The sequence below is a fragment of the Platichthys flesus genome, chromosome 15, assembly GCF_949316205.1.
Source record: "Platichthys flesus chromosome 15, fPlaFle2.1, whole genome shotgun sequence".
Lineage (NCBI taxonomy): Eukaryota > Metazoa > Chordata > Actinopteri > Pleuronectiformes > Pleuronectidae > Platichthys > Platichthys flesus.
Window position 1 is genome coordinate 6,600,587 of NC_084959.1, and position 17,059 is coordinate 6,617,645.

General features: G+C 42.8%; 3 protein-coding genes across 7 annotated transcripts in view; all 3 read left to right on the top strand.

Moving 5' to 3' along the window:
- The first annotated feature begins 248 nt into the window (after nucleotides 1-248).
- sparta (spartin a) lies at nucleotides 249-7,190 on the top strand. 2 transcript variants are annotated; one of them, XM_062405503.1, is made up of 8 exons: nucleotides 249-393; nucleotides 1,429-2,230; nucleotides 3,888-4,082; nucleotides 4,426-4,567; nucleotides 4,717-4,911; nucleotides 5,090-5,248; nucleotides 5,452-5,542; nucleotides 6,234-7,190. In XM_062405503.1, exons 2-8 carry the CDS (start codon nucleotides 1,457-1,459, stop codon nucleotides 6,598-6,600), a joined length of 1,923 nt encoding a protein of 640 aa, XP_062261487.1. In that variant the 5' UTR covers nucleotides 249-393; nucleotides 1,429-1,456; the 3' UTR covers nucleotides 6,601-7,190. The 2 variants fall into 2 exon arrangements, with proteins under 2 accessions (XP_062261487.1, XP_062261488.1); XM_062405504.1 differs by lacking the exon at nucleotides 6,234-7,190 and adding an exon at nucleotides 5,761-5,845.
- A 239-nt stretch (nucleotides 7,191-7,429) lies between these two features.
- On the top strand, nucleotides 7,430-13,665 carry ccdc169 (coiled-coil domain containing 169). Of its 2 annotated transcripts, none has more exons than XM_062406374.1 (8): nucleotides 7,430-7,706; nucleotides 7,795-7,877; nucleotides 8,453-8,563; nucleotides 9,296-9,336; nucleotides 10,339-10,437; nucleotides 10,817-10,870; nucleotides 11,378-11,472; nucleotides 12,005-13,665. In XM_062406374.1, the coding sequence occupies exons 1-8, from the start codon at nucleotides 7,561-7,563 to the stop codon at nucleotides 12,183-12,185; spliced, it is 810 nt and encodes a 269-aa protein (XP_062262358.1). In that variant the 5' UTR covers nucleotides 7,430-7,560; the 3' UTR covers nucleotides 12,186-13,665. The 2 variants fall into 2 exon arrangements, with proteins under 2 accessions (XP_062262358.1, XP_062262359.1); XM_062406375.1 differs by having other exon boundaries at nucleotides 11,378-11,463.
- A 2,016-nt stretch (nucleotides 13,666-15,681) lies between these two features.
- dclk1a (doublecortin-like kinase 1a) overlaps nucleotides 15,682-17,059 on the top strand; it is a 52,812-nt gene continuing 51,434 nt past the window's right edge. For 2 of the 3 annotated variants that reach the window (XM_062405981.1, XM_062405980.1), the window contains exons 1-2: nucleotides 15,821-15,972; nucleotides 16,496-16,891. In XM_062405981.1, the coding sequence (XP_062261965.1) occupies nucleotides 15,933-15,972; nucleotides 16,496-16,891 (436 nt within the window). In that variant the 5' untranslated portion in view covers nucleotides 15,821-15,932. Of the gene's footprint in view, nucleotides 15,973-16,495; nucleotides 16,892-17,059 lie in introns of all 3 variants that reach the window. The other variant, XM_062405978.1, reaches the window with a different exon arrangement.

Sequence of the window (17,059 nt, forward strand, 5' to 3'; positions counted from 1 at the left end):
TTAAAATGTTTTAAAGCTCTGTCGTGAGTTGTAAAATATGTTGTAGAATGTAATAAAGTTCATGATAAATCAAGAATTGCTAAAATCAAATGGCCACGCTTTATTTCCCATGTGTCAAGTATCAGGTGTACTGCTGCACGTATTTCCGAATAAGGCTTTTATTTTTTAACGTTTTATTTTGAAAATTCTGACCGGAACCATCGCTCTGGCTAATGTGACGCTCGTGCTGCGGCTGCGTCAGGTGAAGATCTGTGAACGCAAATAGATCCGAGAATAGACGTTTACTCAGAATGAAAGAACGAGAGATCTGACAGAGTGAAGGAAAGATTCCCTGAGATCAGCTCTTCACCATCAGGTCGATCCTCTCGCAGGATTTTAAAAGTTCGGCTGAAGGTAAGAAACTTTTAATCTGGAACTTGGTTATTTGTTTGGCTCAGTGGTCAGATGGGATGAGCGAGAAGTTGTTTCTTGGTACATTTAGAAGTGAGTTAAAGAGTCAGTGTTGGTTTAAAAGTTAAAACCCAGTGTTAACACAATGCTCCCATTCAGGTTGTTCAGGTAAAACCTGATGCTCCAGGCACATTACCCACATTACACAGATTTTTCTACTCTACTTTCCTGTGGAGAGTTCTCGTGTCAGTGAGGAGTCTCGATTCACCTGGTTTAGCTGAAGATGTTACTGAGAGGAACTTTAGCTTCCCTCCTCACTGTTTTCTTTATCCTCTACTTGTTTTGTCTTTAGTCCTCATCCAACTAACTGAATGATCATTTGTTCACTTTTATAAACAAATAAACAAAAAAGAAGAACAACCAACCAGTAGCTAGTGTTTATATGTGTGTTAATGTGAAAAGTCTTCTGAGGTTTACTTATATCAGAACTTATTTAATTTGACAGAATGAACGGTGCAGTAAAGATTAATATTTGTATTTTTATATACAGTTCTTTATCATACAGTTTTTCGTTCACTTGTAAAATATCGATTCTCATTTACTCAAGCCCGACAGATGTAACAAAAATAAAAAATATGTTTATTTTCTAAATTCAAATTCTATATCTTTGGTTGTATTTGTTTCCCCTTTTATTTATAGCTAAGTTTAGGTTTGAACTGTAAAGTATTAAGACTCTTTGTGAGAGTTTAATACGACATCTCATGAATCATTGACAATTTTTGGACAACTATAAATCAGGTGTTACAGCAGATCCATACCTTTATTGCCAATGGTCCCTTTAAAAAAAACATTGTGGTCAGGCCCTATCAATTATATGTCTTTGTAAACATGGCAGTTTCTCTTTTTTAAATATATATATATCAGCTGTTATATAGGTGAAGGATATTTATTATTCTCCCTGATACCGGAATCATCCCAATTGGTCGAGCTCTGCTCGTTCTTTGGATTTAAACTCTGCCTCTGTTCTTTTCTCTCCAGTCTCTGTCTCCATCTGACTCTCGGTACGATGGAGCCTGCTGAGCTGCTGCTCATCAAAGACCAGCATGACTCGGCGTTTCACTCCCTGAGTCGTGGGTTGACTGCCGAAGAGGCCGGGGAAAGAGCCGAGGCCCTGGATTATTACAGAAAGGGCCGCCAGCACCTGACCTATGGGGTGGAGGTTCCCACTGGGGGGGAGAGGCACCAGGGAGCGGCCTGGGACACGGCCAGGCAGCTCCAACAGAGAATGAGGGACGCACTGAGGACTGTCAACACCCACCTCTCTGACCTGGAGACCTCCCAGCTGACAACAGGAGACCAGAGGCAGCGACTGTCACTGGACCTCAACAGTCAGCCTCCCAGTGGCTCTTTCCTCCACCTGTACCCCACCATCCCTCCCAACCAGAACACAACCCCAGCCCAAACCCCAATTCCACTCCCTCCCCGTCCTGTTTCCCCTGCTCTGTGCAGATACACCCTCTCTGCTGCGGCTCCAGGAGCTATAGCCATGGCTAATCCAGGGGACCAGCCTCCAGCGTACACACCAAATCCCTCAGACGGGCACCGCAGCCTGGTTTACGGCCCTGCTGGAGCCGGGCTCTGGTCGGGGCAGCGGAGCAGAGCGGCAGCAGCAGGACGAGATGGAAACGAGCTGCTCCTCGTCCCCACTGGTGTGCAGATGTTTTTTGTGGCACCTAACGGACAGGTCAGCTCCTTGTCTAATCCAGGGTACCTGCGTGTCATCACATTTGATGCTGAGAACAAGGACTCCACTGGGGGAAGACCCTCAGCATTCCTCCATGTAAGTAAACAGTGTGTCACCATAACTTTCTGAATGCTGCGTGTGCACCGCGTTTTTCTTGGGCGTGTGTCCCTGAGGTGTGAACAGCGTTAAACCACGTCATAGGTATTCCACATGTTTCAGAACTAACTATGAGTCAGTGTGTTGGTATTCAGATGAGTAGTAGTCAGATGTCATACTAATAAAAAACACAGCTGTTGTCATGGTGAAATATTCTCATACATGTGCGTGTAACACTTTGAGTTTGACAGCACACACACATGATATGATATAACATGTCAAAACTAAGCTTTAAAAGTTGTTGAATTGGATGTAGTGTCTTTTTTATGATCTTTAAATAGTTTGTTGGCTTATGAAGGATATAACGACTAGTTGGATAATAAATATTTTTCATTAGTGAATAATCGCGGATATTTGATCATTAAATCATTTTGTGTACTCTACAAAACACTGAGAAATACTTTAATGTAATCTGCTCAACTGTTTACAGATGGTCTAAATTTTCACATTTTAGAATCAGTGATATTTTGTTCGATTTTAAAAGAAGTTGCAGATACATTTTCAGACAGAGATGCCAATACTTATTGACTTATTGTTTCAGCTCTAGTAATGTTGTTGAACTTTCCCATTGCAATTCGTACATAATAATACTTCAGAAGCCTTTATCATGTCTTTATTCTCAGAGATGTATATTTATGTTGTATAATCTCTGTAAGTTTGACCCTGTAAGCAAAACATGATTATTGAAGTTTTGGCTAAAAATAGTCATAACTTTTAAGGCACAGCTCATCTAAAAGCATGACTTTAAAAACATTGGTTGTAACCAATCAAAGCCAGGTGCAGAGCTTTGTGATGATTTTTGCATTGAGCAAATATACAACTTGTAAACAACAATCCTGTATTCTGGCACCTCTACAAAGAGTGTATTATGCAGCCCAGTAAACCTCAGTCTTACCCCATGACTCTGTTTCCTACAGCACCAGGCTGGTGGGCTGCTCTCCTGTATTCTGGCCCTGCTTTGTTTCCCAGCAAGACAATGGTCCCATTTAACAGATGACTCTGCTCTTCTGTTGTGCTGCTGGTCGGCGTCCTGTGCCCTCACATGGGGTCATGTTTTGGTGGGGGGCGGAATACCAGTGACCCGATGCTACAGCAAGTCTGAATTCGTATTATGTCGGACATAAAACCTGACAGGGCTAAATTCCTGTAATGTAAACATCAGAGCTTGGGACACCTTGCCTGCTGGGAAACAATGGTGCATTTTCATGTCTGGAAAAATAATCAAATCTAGATAAAAGATCTGTATTCAGTCACATAAGAAACCATCCATTTACATATACAGTTAACTGGAAAACATGATTTAATTCTAAAAGAAAAAGAAGATATTACACTGTTATATGCAAAAGCTGCAATTTGCTTACCCTCCCAGTGCAGTAAAATCATTCGTTACGTTTAATGCAAATATTCTTATTTAACTGATGTAATCTAGCTTGTATTATACAGGTGTGTTTGTTACCTGTTTTAAATGAACTACAGCTGCTGATCAGCTAGAATAAACCCAACTCCTCTCATAGTGATGGATGATGACCCCTGACCTATGGAGGCCTTCATCCTTCCCAACCTCTTTATTGATTTGTGGTTTGATTGTGTATTCAAGGTGTGTGATTGGCTGTACCCACTGACAGCAGAGACACCGGTGCTGTTGGCCAACTCCGGGATCTTCATGTTCCCTGACTCCTTGGCAGATACGCCCGGGTCCTACGTGGGCATTGTGCTGTCCTCTGAACTGCCCGCAGCCTACAGAGATATGTTTGTTGACATCCTATCACAGCTCTCCGAACTCAGGATCCAGGTCAGGCTTTACTCTCAGTACCGATGTGAGGAGTAGGAGTGGATGGAGCGCATACAAAATGTATTGGCTGTGTTTTTTTATGTTTGAAGAGAGTTTCTTCTAGTAGTGTATAACATTTCCTGACTGTTGCGTTTATCCATTGAATTGTCGCCTTTTTTTTTTCCTTCTCGGAAATATCCATGAAGCAGTGGGGTTGAAAGTGAAAACACATGCCCTACTATTATCCCAAGGAACACAGTTGTATTTATAAAATAGTTCCTGTATTTTTAAGTATTTTAAATGCAGAAAGTAGTTTTCATGTTTTTGGAATGTTTAACAAATGCATTAATGCATTTCATGACAGGGTCCGGAGGGGTCAGATGTCGTCAACCTGAGTATGAAAGTCCCCCTTGGTCCCTCGCAGCACCAGACAGGACTGACTGTGGAGAATGAAAAACGACCATTTCCTGGATGGAGTGAGAAGATTGCACAAGGAATCCTGACAGGTTTGTTTAGGCTGCGTGCTGTGTGTAGAAAATGGCCGCTGGAGGGTGGTGTTTACTCCTGCATCAAGCAAGGAAAAGGGGGCCGCAATAGATCATTTGACAACACAACTTCCCTGTGTATATTTAACTAGTAAAACATCTGTTTTTAGGAGCGTCACGGTTTAGTCTAGAGTTGGTAAAAGGAGCAGAGGCCACAGGTCGGGCCATCCATAAAGGAGCGGCCAAGATCCGGGAGCATGTCACGCCTGAGGACACGCCCTCAGAGGTCAGCCCCCGGGTCAGCAAAGGTCTGCAGGCGGCTAAACAGGCCACCGGGGGTGCTGTGCGAGTCAGCCAGTTCTTGGGTAAATACTCGAGTCAATACATGAAAATACATTAAAACTGTACAAGAACTACAGTGTTCAGATACGATAATAAAGATACAAACATCTGGCTGAAGTAAATCCTGAGAAAAGCTTAATATTCTCTTTGGCTGTATATCCCTGTGTTTGCCTTTCCCTGTGTAATTACCTGTGTTTACAGTTAATGGAGTGAGTACAGTGGCAGGACATGTGGCAGATAAGATGGCGCCACACGTTAAAAAACACGGTGCTAAACTGGTCCCAGAGTCCATGAAGAGCAAAGATGGCAAGCCTTCCAATTTGGATGGAGCCAAGTTAGTGGCAGCCACCAGCGTTCAAGGTAAAAACCTGGAGAACAGGAAATTGCAGGAAGTGTAAAGTTATGTGATCATTAACATACACTTGAATGTGTAAATGTTGTTCTCATCTCACCATCTCAGTCAAGCTTTAAAAGTCGAAATAATGTTTTATCCTGTTTGTATTAAAGATGGTGGATAAAATCAGTTTTTAAGAGCACAATTTCTCATTCACATCCGAAACTAGGTTTCTCTACAGTTTGGTCTAGTCTGGAGACTGGAGCAAAGCTGGTTGGCAAAAGTGTTACAGCCGAGACCGTCACAACTGTGACCTACAAGTAAGTTCTGACATTTCCAACACCCCTTTAGATAGAAATGCTCTGATCGTATTGGATGATTGTTGAGCTTGTTTCTGACTGTTGAGCCTGTTTCTGACTTTCTTTGGTGTGTTTCAAACAGCATTAGGACAGAAACCAGTCTTTGCAGTTTCCTACTGTGTGGCTTTCCTCTTGGTACTCTGGGAAACTGATCTGCTTTCACACCCTTTTCTTTTCAGATTTAGGGGCTTAGCGAGTCTATTTAACATGTCCAGCAACATCTGACTGCTCGGGGGGGGAGCAAAGGCAAATCCTTTTCACTCTCAGATCAAGTCAGAAAATAACTCCAAATCTGACATAATCCCAGTCTAAGCAACAGCTACCACAGAAACTCTATACGTTTGTATTTTGACTTTGTACAGTTGAATCCTCTGCTGTTTGTCTTTCCATGCTACCTGCAGTGGCTTCTGGTGTCGGGTGGTGATGCTGTTCACACTATCTGAAACACTTTCTCTTGGTTTGTTGCTAATAAAACTGCTGCACAGCGAATTATGACTGTGTGTTTCTTGAACTACGGTGTGTTGACTAACACTGGCGACAGAAGGAGCATCCTATACTTGCCTAGAATTTCAATTCCAAACACATCCTCCACATGTTGTTTATTTACATCAAACTACTCTTCCTCAACTCCACCGTATCATCCGTGGTGTAGGTACGGTAATGATGCAGGTGAGGCCACGGACAAAGCTCTGCAGTCGGTGGTCAATGTCGGCATGACTGCGTACCACATTGACAACCTGGGCATCAAAGCCTTCATGAAGAGCGCAGGCAAGCAGACGGCCAAGGCCATGATCAAAAAACCAGACGGAGAGACAGCCGAAATTAAGGGGAAGGAGGCGCCGAAGAAAGAGGAGGAGGTGCCGAAGAAAGAAAAGGAGGCGCCGAAGAAAGAAGAGGAGGTGTTGAAGAAAGAAAAGGAGGCGCCGAAGAAAGAAGAGGAGGTGTTGAGGAAAGAAGAGGAGGTGCAGAAGAATGAAGAGGAGGTGAGGAAGAAAGAAGAGGAAGGGATGAAGAAATAAGATTTCCACAGGATGTGCTTAAGTGCGAGGTCTGATTGATGGGTCACTATCTCATTTGTACATTTATAAAAGGAAAACTAGGCCATTTGTTTTTTGAAGAGATGTTTTTTTGTTTTAGCTAAGGATTTAAAAACAAGCTCAGGTAGTAGCTGAAATCAAAATCCAGATCTATTTTAAGCTAAGTTAAGTTAAGTTATTTATATATCTCTAGGTTTTGAATTGTCATAATGTGATTTTGAACTTAGATAACAGTATTTTCTGTATGTTCTTTACAACAACCTGTTCACTGGCTAAAGGTCTACTAGTGGATTTAAAGCTACAGCCGGATATGACCTCCTTCATATTAAGATCTGTATGTATCTTGTGATATTATGCACAAATGTTAAATATAAAAAAATCTCACATTTAACTGATTATTCGACATTATTTGCTTAAGGGTTTTTTAGAGAGGGGTGAAAAAAACAAGATAGGATAAAACAAGATAACTCTTTATTAATCCCACAACTGGGATATTTTCTGCATTTCAGCAGCAAAGTCAATAGTTAAACTAAGAAGCATTACTAAAGAGTAATTAATAAATACACATAGAACATACACTTAAAGAAACGTATAAAACAAACAATTATACAATATAATAATAATTATTTAAGAGAGATATTGAGATTGCACTGACAAATAATATTAATTTATAGTATTGCACAAAACATGTATGTAAAAAGTCTGCTTTATTTCTTTCTGTCTATCTTTATTTTTATTTATTTATTTGTCTTTCCTTCTTTCTGTTTGTTTTTTCAAATGTAATTTATCAACTGCGGTATAAATCAACAGATCTTTAATAAAGAGAGGAGTCATTTCTCAAACCAGTTTTAAGACATTTTTAAATCCATATTTCAACCTCGCGCCAAAGTAGCTGCGTTGTTTCCGGCGCGGCCCTCCAAGCAGCCGGAAGTAGCGATCTCCATGGAAACCCCCCCATCACAAACTTGCCGTCGGTTGTTTATAGACAGAAACATGACTACAGACAGAAACATGGCTACAGACAGCGAGTTCAGCAAATACGATGCGACGCGTCTGCAGGAGGAGCTGGAGCAGGAGAAGGAGATGAGGTGAGTTAGAGTCTGAGGAGACCTCAGGTCTTCGTCACTGACTGGATCCCTGTGGAATCAGCCTCGTGTGTCTGTCTCCTCCTTCCAGGGAAATGCTGGAGGAGTCGGTGAGTGACCTGCGGGGAACCATGCGGGAGCTGCAGGAGCGACTCCACAGTGTGGATGGAGAGGGTTAGTCCACTGTCACAGATCCTGGGGGGGTTTCACTCAGATAAATAATAAGCTGACCCTCTGGAACCATCTTATGAAGAAGTGTGAAAATGTGGCTAGATGATCATGAAAGTTACATTAAAGAAAGATGGTGGGATACATGGATAAATGCATGGGTGGTGGATGGATAGATGGATAAATGGATAGATAGATAGATGGATGATTCCGAATGCAAAGATCAAGAGTTGTATGAAGGTAAATGAATAAAAAAATATAAATTATCATCAACAAAAGCAAACTGGAGTCAGGAGATAGCAAACCGGATGAACAGTCTCAAACCAGTTTAAAGCTGCTACATGAATTAAGAAGAAAAACCCACTCAATCATTTACATTGAGCTGTTCACACGACGAGACTTGCAGAGAGACTTAATCAAGATTGTTGTTGACTTGCCATAAGCTGGAAGATTCAAATAGTTCAGATATTTATCTGTTTCACATTGAGAGAAACTGTTTAATGAATGGCTGCTTCTCTCTAAAAGTGGGAAAAGTTGTTTATGAAATGTGACGGTTTCCTCTGTGTCTCCTTCCGCACCAGGTAACGAGTGGAAGACGAGGTATGAGACCCAGACTGAGCTCAACGGACAGCTGGAGAGACAGATCTCACTCATTCACGAGAGACTGGAGGACCTGCGAGGGAACCCCATGGGTAGGTTCCAGCTTTTGAAGGCTTTTATTCTAGGAGAACACTGATGTTTTTTGAGCAGCTGCAGCTCAGGAGGAAGAGCCGGTTGTCCACTAACCAGAAGGTTGTTGGTTCAATCAAATGATGTGAATGATGATGTGCGATAGAAAATAGCATGAAATTGAAATAATCTAAATGATACCCCAAAAATACAAACCCATTACAGCTTGTTTCATAACCAAAATATTAATAATAATCTTCTTCTTGACTTATTCATGTCTTCTACAGTGTGTGAAGGGCTGAATGTGATTTGTCTTTTTAGGTACTTTCATTACATGGGACTATAAAAGCAAAGTACAACTGCAGGCCATTTACATTTTGTAGGTTTTATTTGTTATGTAAATTCAAATCAAGCTTTACACACGCAAACACTCTGATTTATATTCTCCACACCAAGAACTGAACCTTAGAATAAATATACAAAAGAACTAAACACAAAAAACAGCTTAAGTTCAAGATCTGGAACACATAGAAAAGTTTAGTTCAGGCTTGTATTCTTAAAGAATACAGTATAGTTATACAGCCGTATACAAGTACAGTTCTATATGCACAGTCAATCAGGGTGTAGTTAATTCACAATGTCTCCATTTGAAAGATGCATGTGGAAATTCAAATATAATATATATTCATCAATCTCTAGTCAGTTTGTATCTATTGTGTTTGTACGTGATGTTCTCACTCTCTTGTTTCACACAGATCGATTGGCTTCCATCCGGTCTTATGATGACATGGCAGTAGTGAGTCATCTGTTTTCACTCTGTTCCTTTTTGCTTTGTGAGGTTTGAAAAAATGACGATGAAACCCAGAGCTGGAGGTGAACATGAGTTAGAAGCTCACACCAGCAGAGAGAGCCAGAGACGCAGAATAAGGGGAGGAGACGAACTTCCATCCGTCCTCTCCACTGATGCACCAGTTTAATCACCGCACTGTAATCACAGGATTACAAACCAAAGAGTGATGCGCAATAATTACAACGTTTTAACACATACATGAATTCACTATACAGCTTAAATGTGTGTGTTTGTCCTTGGGCCTTAAGGCCGAGCTAACAGATGCTCATTAGTGGAGCCGGGACCACGACATTGACCGGAGATCAGGAGTCAAACTGTGAGAGAGACACTTAAACAGACTGAATATGTGAGAAGAATATAGATTATTCTTCAATTAGTGCCATGATGACTCTGTTTGAATCCTGATACTTTTAATAACATATACTTTGAGTTAGTATGTGTTGTGAACTTGTGAAGGGGCTTCACTGATTAGGATGAAATGAAAAAAATGCATTTCTTAAATATGCATGATGTCATTTCTGACTTCACTGTCACTTCTTCAGGATGTCACCGATCACATGATGTCATATGATGGGGTAAAACAAAATTCTGATCAATAGAAGCTTTAGAATGTGTCTATCGATCCTATAAGATATCTTGGAAAAGGTTTTCAGACCATATTTTTGTCTACCTTAGACCGATCTGCTCCAAAAGTCTTGAGATAAGTTTGTGAAGATCCGTCCATTATTTTGTGACCACACAAACTCACCCACACACAGAAACGGGTGAAAACAACACGGTGCTTTCAGCATACCAAGTTTGCACACAGGATAAGCAGGATTAACATATTTATTTCAAATGCTTACATAAAAATGCAACTGCAGCCTGCAGGCATGCTTAAAAATACTTTGCGGAGTTAAGTCCCTCTTTAATATAGGTCTCCTGTTATGTTAACACGTTTCCCTGCAGGAAACACTGAGGCAGCGTCTGAAGCTCCTGAGCGAAGAGAAGTGCGACCTCCAGACTCAGCTGATGGACTGTCACCTCAGAACCGAACAGGAGGGAAAGGTGCATGGTGTTGAGCATTACTGAAGGTCACAATGTGTCCTGGTCCAGTTTGATAATTTCTTAGACAAACCGCTTTGTATTCTCCCATGTTAAACATATTAAAGTGAGAAATTACCATCATTAGCAAAGAATTGAAAAAGATTTGTCTGATATCGATAAAGATTTGTCCTGTGCTGCTAGGACCGGGCCAATGTGCTCTTAGGTTGGTGATTTGGTTCTTTGTTTATTGTTCTGCTCAACAACAAACAGCAAGATTTCACCTGCAACCTCTTATTCCCTGTTGTAATCTGCTGCTCGTTAACATTGTAGAAAAATACACACACAACAACCACTTGGCCTCGAGCAGACAGATTACTGACAGCTCCTCTGTTTCTTTCAGGCATTTCATAAAACCAACGACGAGAGACGGGCATATCTTTCAGAAATTGCCAAGGTAAGTGTTCTCTTGGATCCGTGATAATACAAGTGCTCATAACTCCCGGCAGTTCAAGCAAGTCGCTCTTAAACCAAACGTATTGACTGCAAATCATCGGAGCTTCATTATACGGCAACCTGATGAATGGCTGCCATGGCAAAGTGCTACAAAAGTACAGTAGAGTGCAAAGAGCAGCAGGTCTAATTATGAATTCTCATTCATCCTCTGGAGCAGCTCTGTCCTGTTGTGTAACAGCCGAGTCCCTGTTCAGTGAAAAAAGTTACTCAAGGACTTTCTGCCTAATGCTGCAACACCAGTGGCGGAACTGAAGGAAATACAGCTGCAAGGAGACTCAACCACTTTTCTATGTGATGAAGCATTTCCCAGCATGTGACTGGCTCTTCCCTGCAACCCGAAACAGACACACACATCCAGTACATGATGCAAAAACAGCTACACTTAAGGTTTATGAGTCTGAAGTGCTTGGAACTGTCATTTCTCCCCATCTGTCCCCATCTGCCACAGCTGTCCTCCACCATCGAGGCCCAACGAAGACAGTACTCCACCCGGCCACAAGGGGCGCTAGAAAGCAAACTGAGGAGCTCAGTGAGGCACAACAGGTAGAGCTGATGGACACATATATGACAGAACAAAATGGCATCAAAATGAGTGAAAAAGTAAATAAAAACCGGATATTCAACCCTTCACATGGTTAACACTTATTTGAGGGTGTCTGAATTATTAATAAACAATTATAGGTTTCACAACAGCAAATAAATCTTTATACAGAATAGAGTTATTGCTATTATCTTAATGTTTAATTCAGATTTACTTATGATTTACCTAATATAATGCAACTTAAGGTAAATGTAAGTAGGAACAACTTTTTATGATGCCCTGAGAATGAAGATAGACGGAGACAAGACAATAAAATGTGTATCTCCTTGACTATTTTACTTCATTTACTGTGAGTAGATATTATTATTTTAATTCCTGGCAAACTGATGTGTATATTCCTGTGTGTTAATATTGAAAATGCTGTACAAGCTTCTGATACGCAGCTTAAAAATGAATCATGCTGCAGAAATGAGCGCAGCCTTCATTCACACACTGCAGGTCTTTAATTTCCTTCTCTCCTCTCTTGGTGCCTAGAGGGAAGCAGAGCAGCAGGAATGCAGAGGCTCATCCTAAGAAAGGAAAAGAAAGAGAAGAAGAAGGTGGAGGAGGAGCGAACGTGAAAGGAGGTGGCTGTGGAGCAGCAACAGCAGGGAGGAGAGAAGAGGACAGGTCCCAAAGGGGGAACAGGTTACCCACCATAAAGCACTGTACCTGAAACCCAGTCCCTGACCCAGACCTGATGCTAGAGGCCCTTTCTCTAAATACAGTAAATGTTGATCTATTCTACGTATGATGGACTGATGGCAGAAGACATTTTCTATATTCTTTTTTATTTGTGCATTTAATTTTGTATTTTGTACACGTCTGTCTGATTCATATGTTTTTGTAAACCTTTCTCACATAGAGATGGCAGATATTACAAGCTTTGAGCGCAGTGAGGTCATATCCAAACACATCTCCTACAACTTCCATTACGTAAGCAGCAGCAGCAGCACATCCACCTCTCACACAGTATGTAGTTCATCTGCAGAGCAACAACCCCCCCACCCCCCCGTACTGCCCACCGACCACCTCTACAGATGTGGGAGGAAGAAATCTGTGTCCAAGTAGTGAATATGAAAATTGCCAGGAGCTGTTTCATTGGTGTTTTGTGGAGCAGTGCGGAGGATGGGTTCAGTTCCTGTCAGGTTCAAAACTCCGAGCTGAAACAGCATCTCCTTTCTGAGGACAGAGTCTCACAGGCAATACCAGCAAGATTTCATCAATTTGATTAATTTGATCTCATGCATATAACACTTTGGGTTAAAAAGCAAAGAAAACCATTTTTTTTCCCCAAGCTGACCTTTAAACCACATATACAGATAAATGAAATGTTGCAACTAATTTGGATTTTGTACCTCAAACATGGTTCAATCACTTAGTCATTTATTTGTTCATTCAATAAAAGTACTCCAGAGTCAGTGACTGCTCTAATAGCTACAGGAGACTTTTCTTTGTGTTTGCTTCACTCATCTAAAATCCCTGCAGCAGCACAGAGTGAATTCAGTTTTCAGGTGAACCATCCTGAATGTGCTGCTGCCGCGGTGGTGACGGGTTGTTTATCTCGGATTAATGACTCCATGATGTTGCCTCATGAGAGAGAGAGCGAGCACATTTGCGGCACACTGCTCTCTGCCTCCGTCTTCAAGCTCACGTTACTACAACTCCGTGCTTGCTGCCCCCCCCCCCCTCTCCTCCTCAGGTGAAACGTGGTGACAAATCAATACACCATGTGTCAAAGCAAGAATCACACTATTGCTGCCTGCCCGTGTTAATTCAGTTCTCTCTGCACTCACCATGCTGCAAAATAAATGTGTATATGCAGTGTGTGTGTGTGTGTGTGTCTGCAGAAGACAAGTGTAGATGTGAAATACCACATCACAATACTTGTGAATTGAATATTCCGACTTTTACAGCCATCCCCACGTTCACACATTGTTTGCTGTCCAAACTTGTTGTTGCATAAAGACGCAATGATTACCGACAGCATCTGTCAACAGTCTGAGGGGACAGTCTTTGAAATGTCTCTCCTGAGCTCTAAAAGTAAGACATATTTAATCTTGCATGTGCTGAATTGTGTCTTAACGTGTGTTTTTGTTTTTAGTGTATCGCTGAAACAACTATTACAATAACAAAATTGGAAGTCGTGAGTCAAGGGTATAAAAAATTAATTATCTCTTGTTTTTTTTATGAGGCAAAGCACATCATCAAAGTGTCCACTCCACATTAAATATTCTCCATGAAGTTTAACTTGTAATTAAAATTAATTGTTTCTGCAAAGAAGCTTCGATGGCCTTGCCCACAGATGTCACAATTCTCCTTTGAATAATTTCAGGTGGCTGGCATGCATGAATGCAACGTTACCAAGTCTCCTGTCTACCGTTATGTTCAGGATGGTTTATTACTTTGAAAATGTCTGATCCAATGAAAGCACTAAAAGCATAGAAAAGCTACAGGTCTGTGATTTGAACAGATTTGGACACAGACAAAAATCAGCACTGACTCACAAGTTCCTCTGGAGACGAGAGGACTAAATGTGTCCTGCCCTTGTCCTCCATCCTTCTTACCCTGTCCTGACGACAGCCCCCCCCACACACACACACATGCCCTGCTTCCTCAGGATTCATTGACACGGGAACACCTTGTCCGCCCCTCAGTTTGTGACGCACACTGGGTCCCTGCGCGTGTCTCCTCGAAATAGAGAAAATCTGTGTGTGTGTTTGGGGGGGGGGTTCAAAAAAATTCCTCCTTCTGTCACTGTCACACACTTTGATGGATACGCAAGCTGGTCTGCTCACCGGAAGCAGCCATAAAAGATGCAAGCATGTTCCCTGTTGGACATTTTGGATTGGACAAAGCAGATCTTATAAAAACAGCCAGTGAATAAATGTCACACACGAAGAAAGGAAAGGGAAACTTTAACACAATGAAGCCGTGATGTATTCAACATGTAAAACAATGAGGATTCATCATCACTGGCACAGATACATAAATGCTGGGTAACACACACTCGTATATGGATCCCAGGGGGGTGGTGATGGAGCAGAATTGGGTGGCCTCTTTGGGGCCAGGATGTAGGCCAGGGGTCTTTATATGTTCCAGTGCTCGAGGAGATCATCTCCTGCTGTTACATTCAAACACTTCTCAGAGCTCATGGGAAGAAACCAGCCCGTATGAGAATGACACTTGCACGATTCCTCTCTAGCTCTCATGCAGTCCCACATCACATTCGTCACGTTGTTTTGGATCCTCGCGGACGCTGCTCTGTGCGGTTTGAGCGACATAGTGAGTGTTCAGCCGCCTTGAGACTCCTGTGGTTATTACAATGGAGTGAGGGTGTTACGTAACATCTCACGTGCAAATGTTCCAGTGGGTTTAACATGAGGCTGCTGCTGTGCCTGTGCAGTCTCCAGGTTTTAATGAGATGAGATTAGTCCGTGCACGTCAACCTATAGGCTTTATGGGCCAGTGGTTCTCGAATGGGGGTCTGCAAAGAGTTTCCAGAATCATCCATTAGAATATTGTTCATTAGAAAAACATGCCCTTTTCCAGATATCTTCCATGTCGTTCTCTCACATGTCAAATGATTCCTATAGGAGCAGATATGCATATATCATTTTATATTTTGTATAGGTGGTTTGTTGATTCAGACAACTTTGAGAACTTCTATGCAACTTGTATATCAACAGTTTATGTTAACTCTTTTGATAAACAAAATAATCCACACTGTAATGTTACATATATATATATATATATATAATGTTATATATATGTAAAATGAAAATGAAATTAATACGTAAAGGATTATAATTCAGGTACTTCAGAGACCTCATTTAACCAGATGTATTATTATTATAATTATTATTATTATTATGTGCATTTTAAATTTTGTTTTTCATAATTTGGAAAAGATTGACACCCCCCGCCCCCCTCCCCAGCCGACTCGTGTCTCTTGGAGGGGGTGCGTCCAGCAAGCGTGGGTTTGAATCCTAATGAAGAGGTGGTGCTGGTGAAGCTGGTGGTGGTGGTGATGGTGGTGGGAGGGTGCCTCAGTGGAAATCACGACCGAGTGACGTGGAGGGGCAGAGAGGAGGTGGGTGAGGAGAGGATGGGAGGGGAAACAGCTGCCACCTCGTCCATTCCCAGTCCAGCCCGTGCCTCTACACGCACACACTGGTGTTCGGTGCTGGTGTTCGGTGCTGGTGGAGGTGGTGGTGGTGGTGGAGAAGAAATCAACAGGACCACAAAGGGACACACAGAGGAGACAGAAGAGAGAGAGAGAGAGAAAGAGAGAGGGAGAGAGAGAGAGAGAGGGGGGGTCTCTCTATGCAGGATCCAGGACTGGAATCACACTTCACCATCAGCGACCAGCTCACTGAACTCTTTTCTTTCGTATCTGCAGGGAAACCCAGCGTCAGCCAGGATGGAGCTGACCGTCAGGGAAGCGTTAATCGCGCGTTTGGGTAAGTGCGTCAAAATCCGCTTAACGTGAAAAGTGATCCTTTCTTTTATTGTTGTATTTTGAATTCTCTACTTTTGACGATCCACGTCTCTTGATCCGAAACACATCAATGTATACATTTGTGGATTTGATCATTTGCTCCAGTGGCGTCCTGGTGTATTTATTTTGAGTTGGGTCACAGGCTGCGGTTCTCTGTGCCACGCGCGCGCAGCCTGTGCATATTTATAGAGAGGGGCATTAATGGGCTATTATCGATTCGTGACCGTCGCCCTGTCCCCTCGCTGCACATCCACCTGCGCCCCAGGACAACTGTGCCTGATGGTGTGGCTCGTCATGGAGCGCACTGTCCAGCACTGCCCGGCTTAAGAGCACTTAATCTGTCATTAGGGAGTTATTTTCAGACCGTGCGCCAGCCACGGACTCCGGCTGCTTTTACGCCTAGTCCCCGTGTCCGCTTGTTTCTGTTTGACTTGCCCCGCCGCTAAAAACAAACTTTCATCCACAACCCGTTGTGTGTCACCCAGACAGCACGGCCGTTGTCGTGAGCCTCGGCAGCGAGATGGAGTTGGAGCACTTCGACGATCGGGACAAAGGTCAGAGGCACGGCCGCTCCAGTGCGCGGATGAACGGGGTGGCGAGCCCGACGCACAGCGCCCACTGCAGCCTGTACCGGACCCGCACCCTGAAGACGCTGAGCGCGGAGAAGAGGGCCATGAAGGTCCGCTTCTACCGCAACGGAGACCGCTACTTTGACGGGATAGTGTACGCCATCTCCGTGGACAGGTTCCGGACCTTTGACGCACTGCTGGCCGATCTGACCCGCGCTCTATCCGACAATGTCAACCTGCCCCAGGGGGTCCGGACCATCTACACCCTGGATGGCTCCAAGAAGATCGCCTGTGTTGATCAACTTGTGGAAGGTGAGGTTAAGAAGGCTACACGGCTCACTTAGAGGGTTACACAACCAGGGCTTGACATGCAAAAGCTTTTCAGTCCTGGACTCATATTCCAAAATCTAGTTGGATACTTTCGGCCTGTCTGTGCATCCCTTCTTCTCCTAAAGAACCTGCCTCACCGGTCAGCTGCCA

Excerpts from the sequence above, each read along its gene's own strand:
- sparta (XM_062405503.1), top strand. The coding sequence starts at position 1,457 with ATGGAGCCTGCTGAGCTGCTGCTCATCAAAGACCAGCATGACTCGGCG. Across the intron at positions 4,083-4,425 it reads TCTCCGAACTCAGGATCCAG|GGTCCGGAGGGGTCAGATGT; the intron begins GTCAGGCTTTAC and ends ATTTCATGACAG. Across the intron at positions 4,912-5,089 it reads GCGAGTCAGCCAGTTCTTGG|TTAATGGAGTGAGTACAGTG; the intron begins GTAAATACTCGA and ends CTGTGTTTACAG.
- ccdc169 (XM_062406374.1), top strand. The coding sequence starts at position 7,561 with ATGGAAACCCCCCCATCACAAACTTGCCGTCGGTTGTTTATAGACAGA. Across the intron at positions 7,878-8,452 it reads CCACAGTGTGGATGGAGAGG|GTAACGAGTGGAAGACGAGG; the intron begins GTTAGTCCACTG and ends CTTCCGCACCAG. Across the intron at positions 10,438-10,816 it reads GAACCGAACAGGAGGGAAAG|GCATTTCATAAAACCAACGA; the intron begins GTGCATGGTGTT and ends TGTTTCTTTCAG.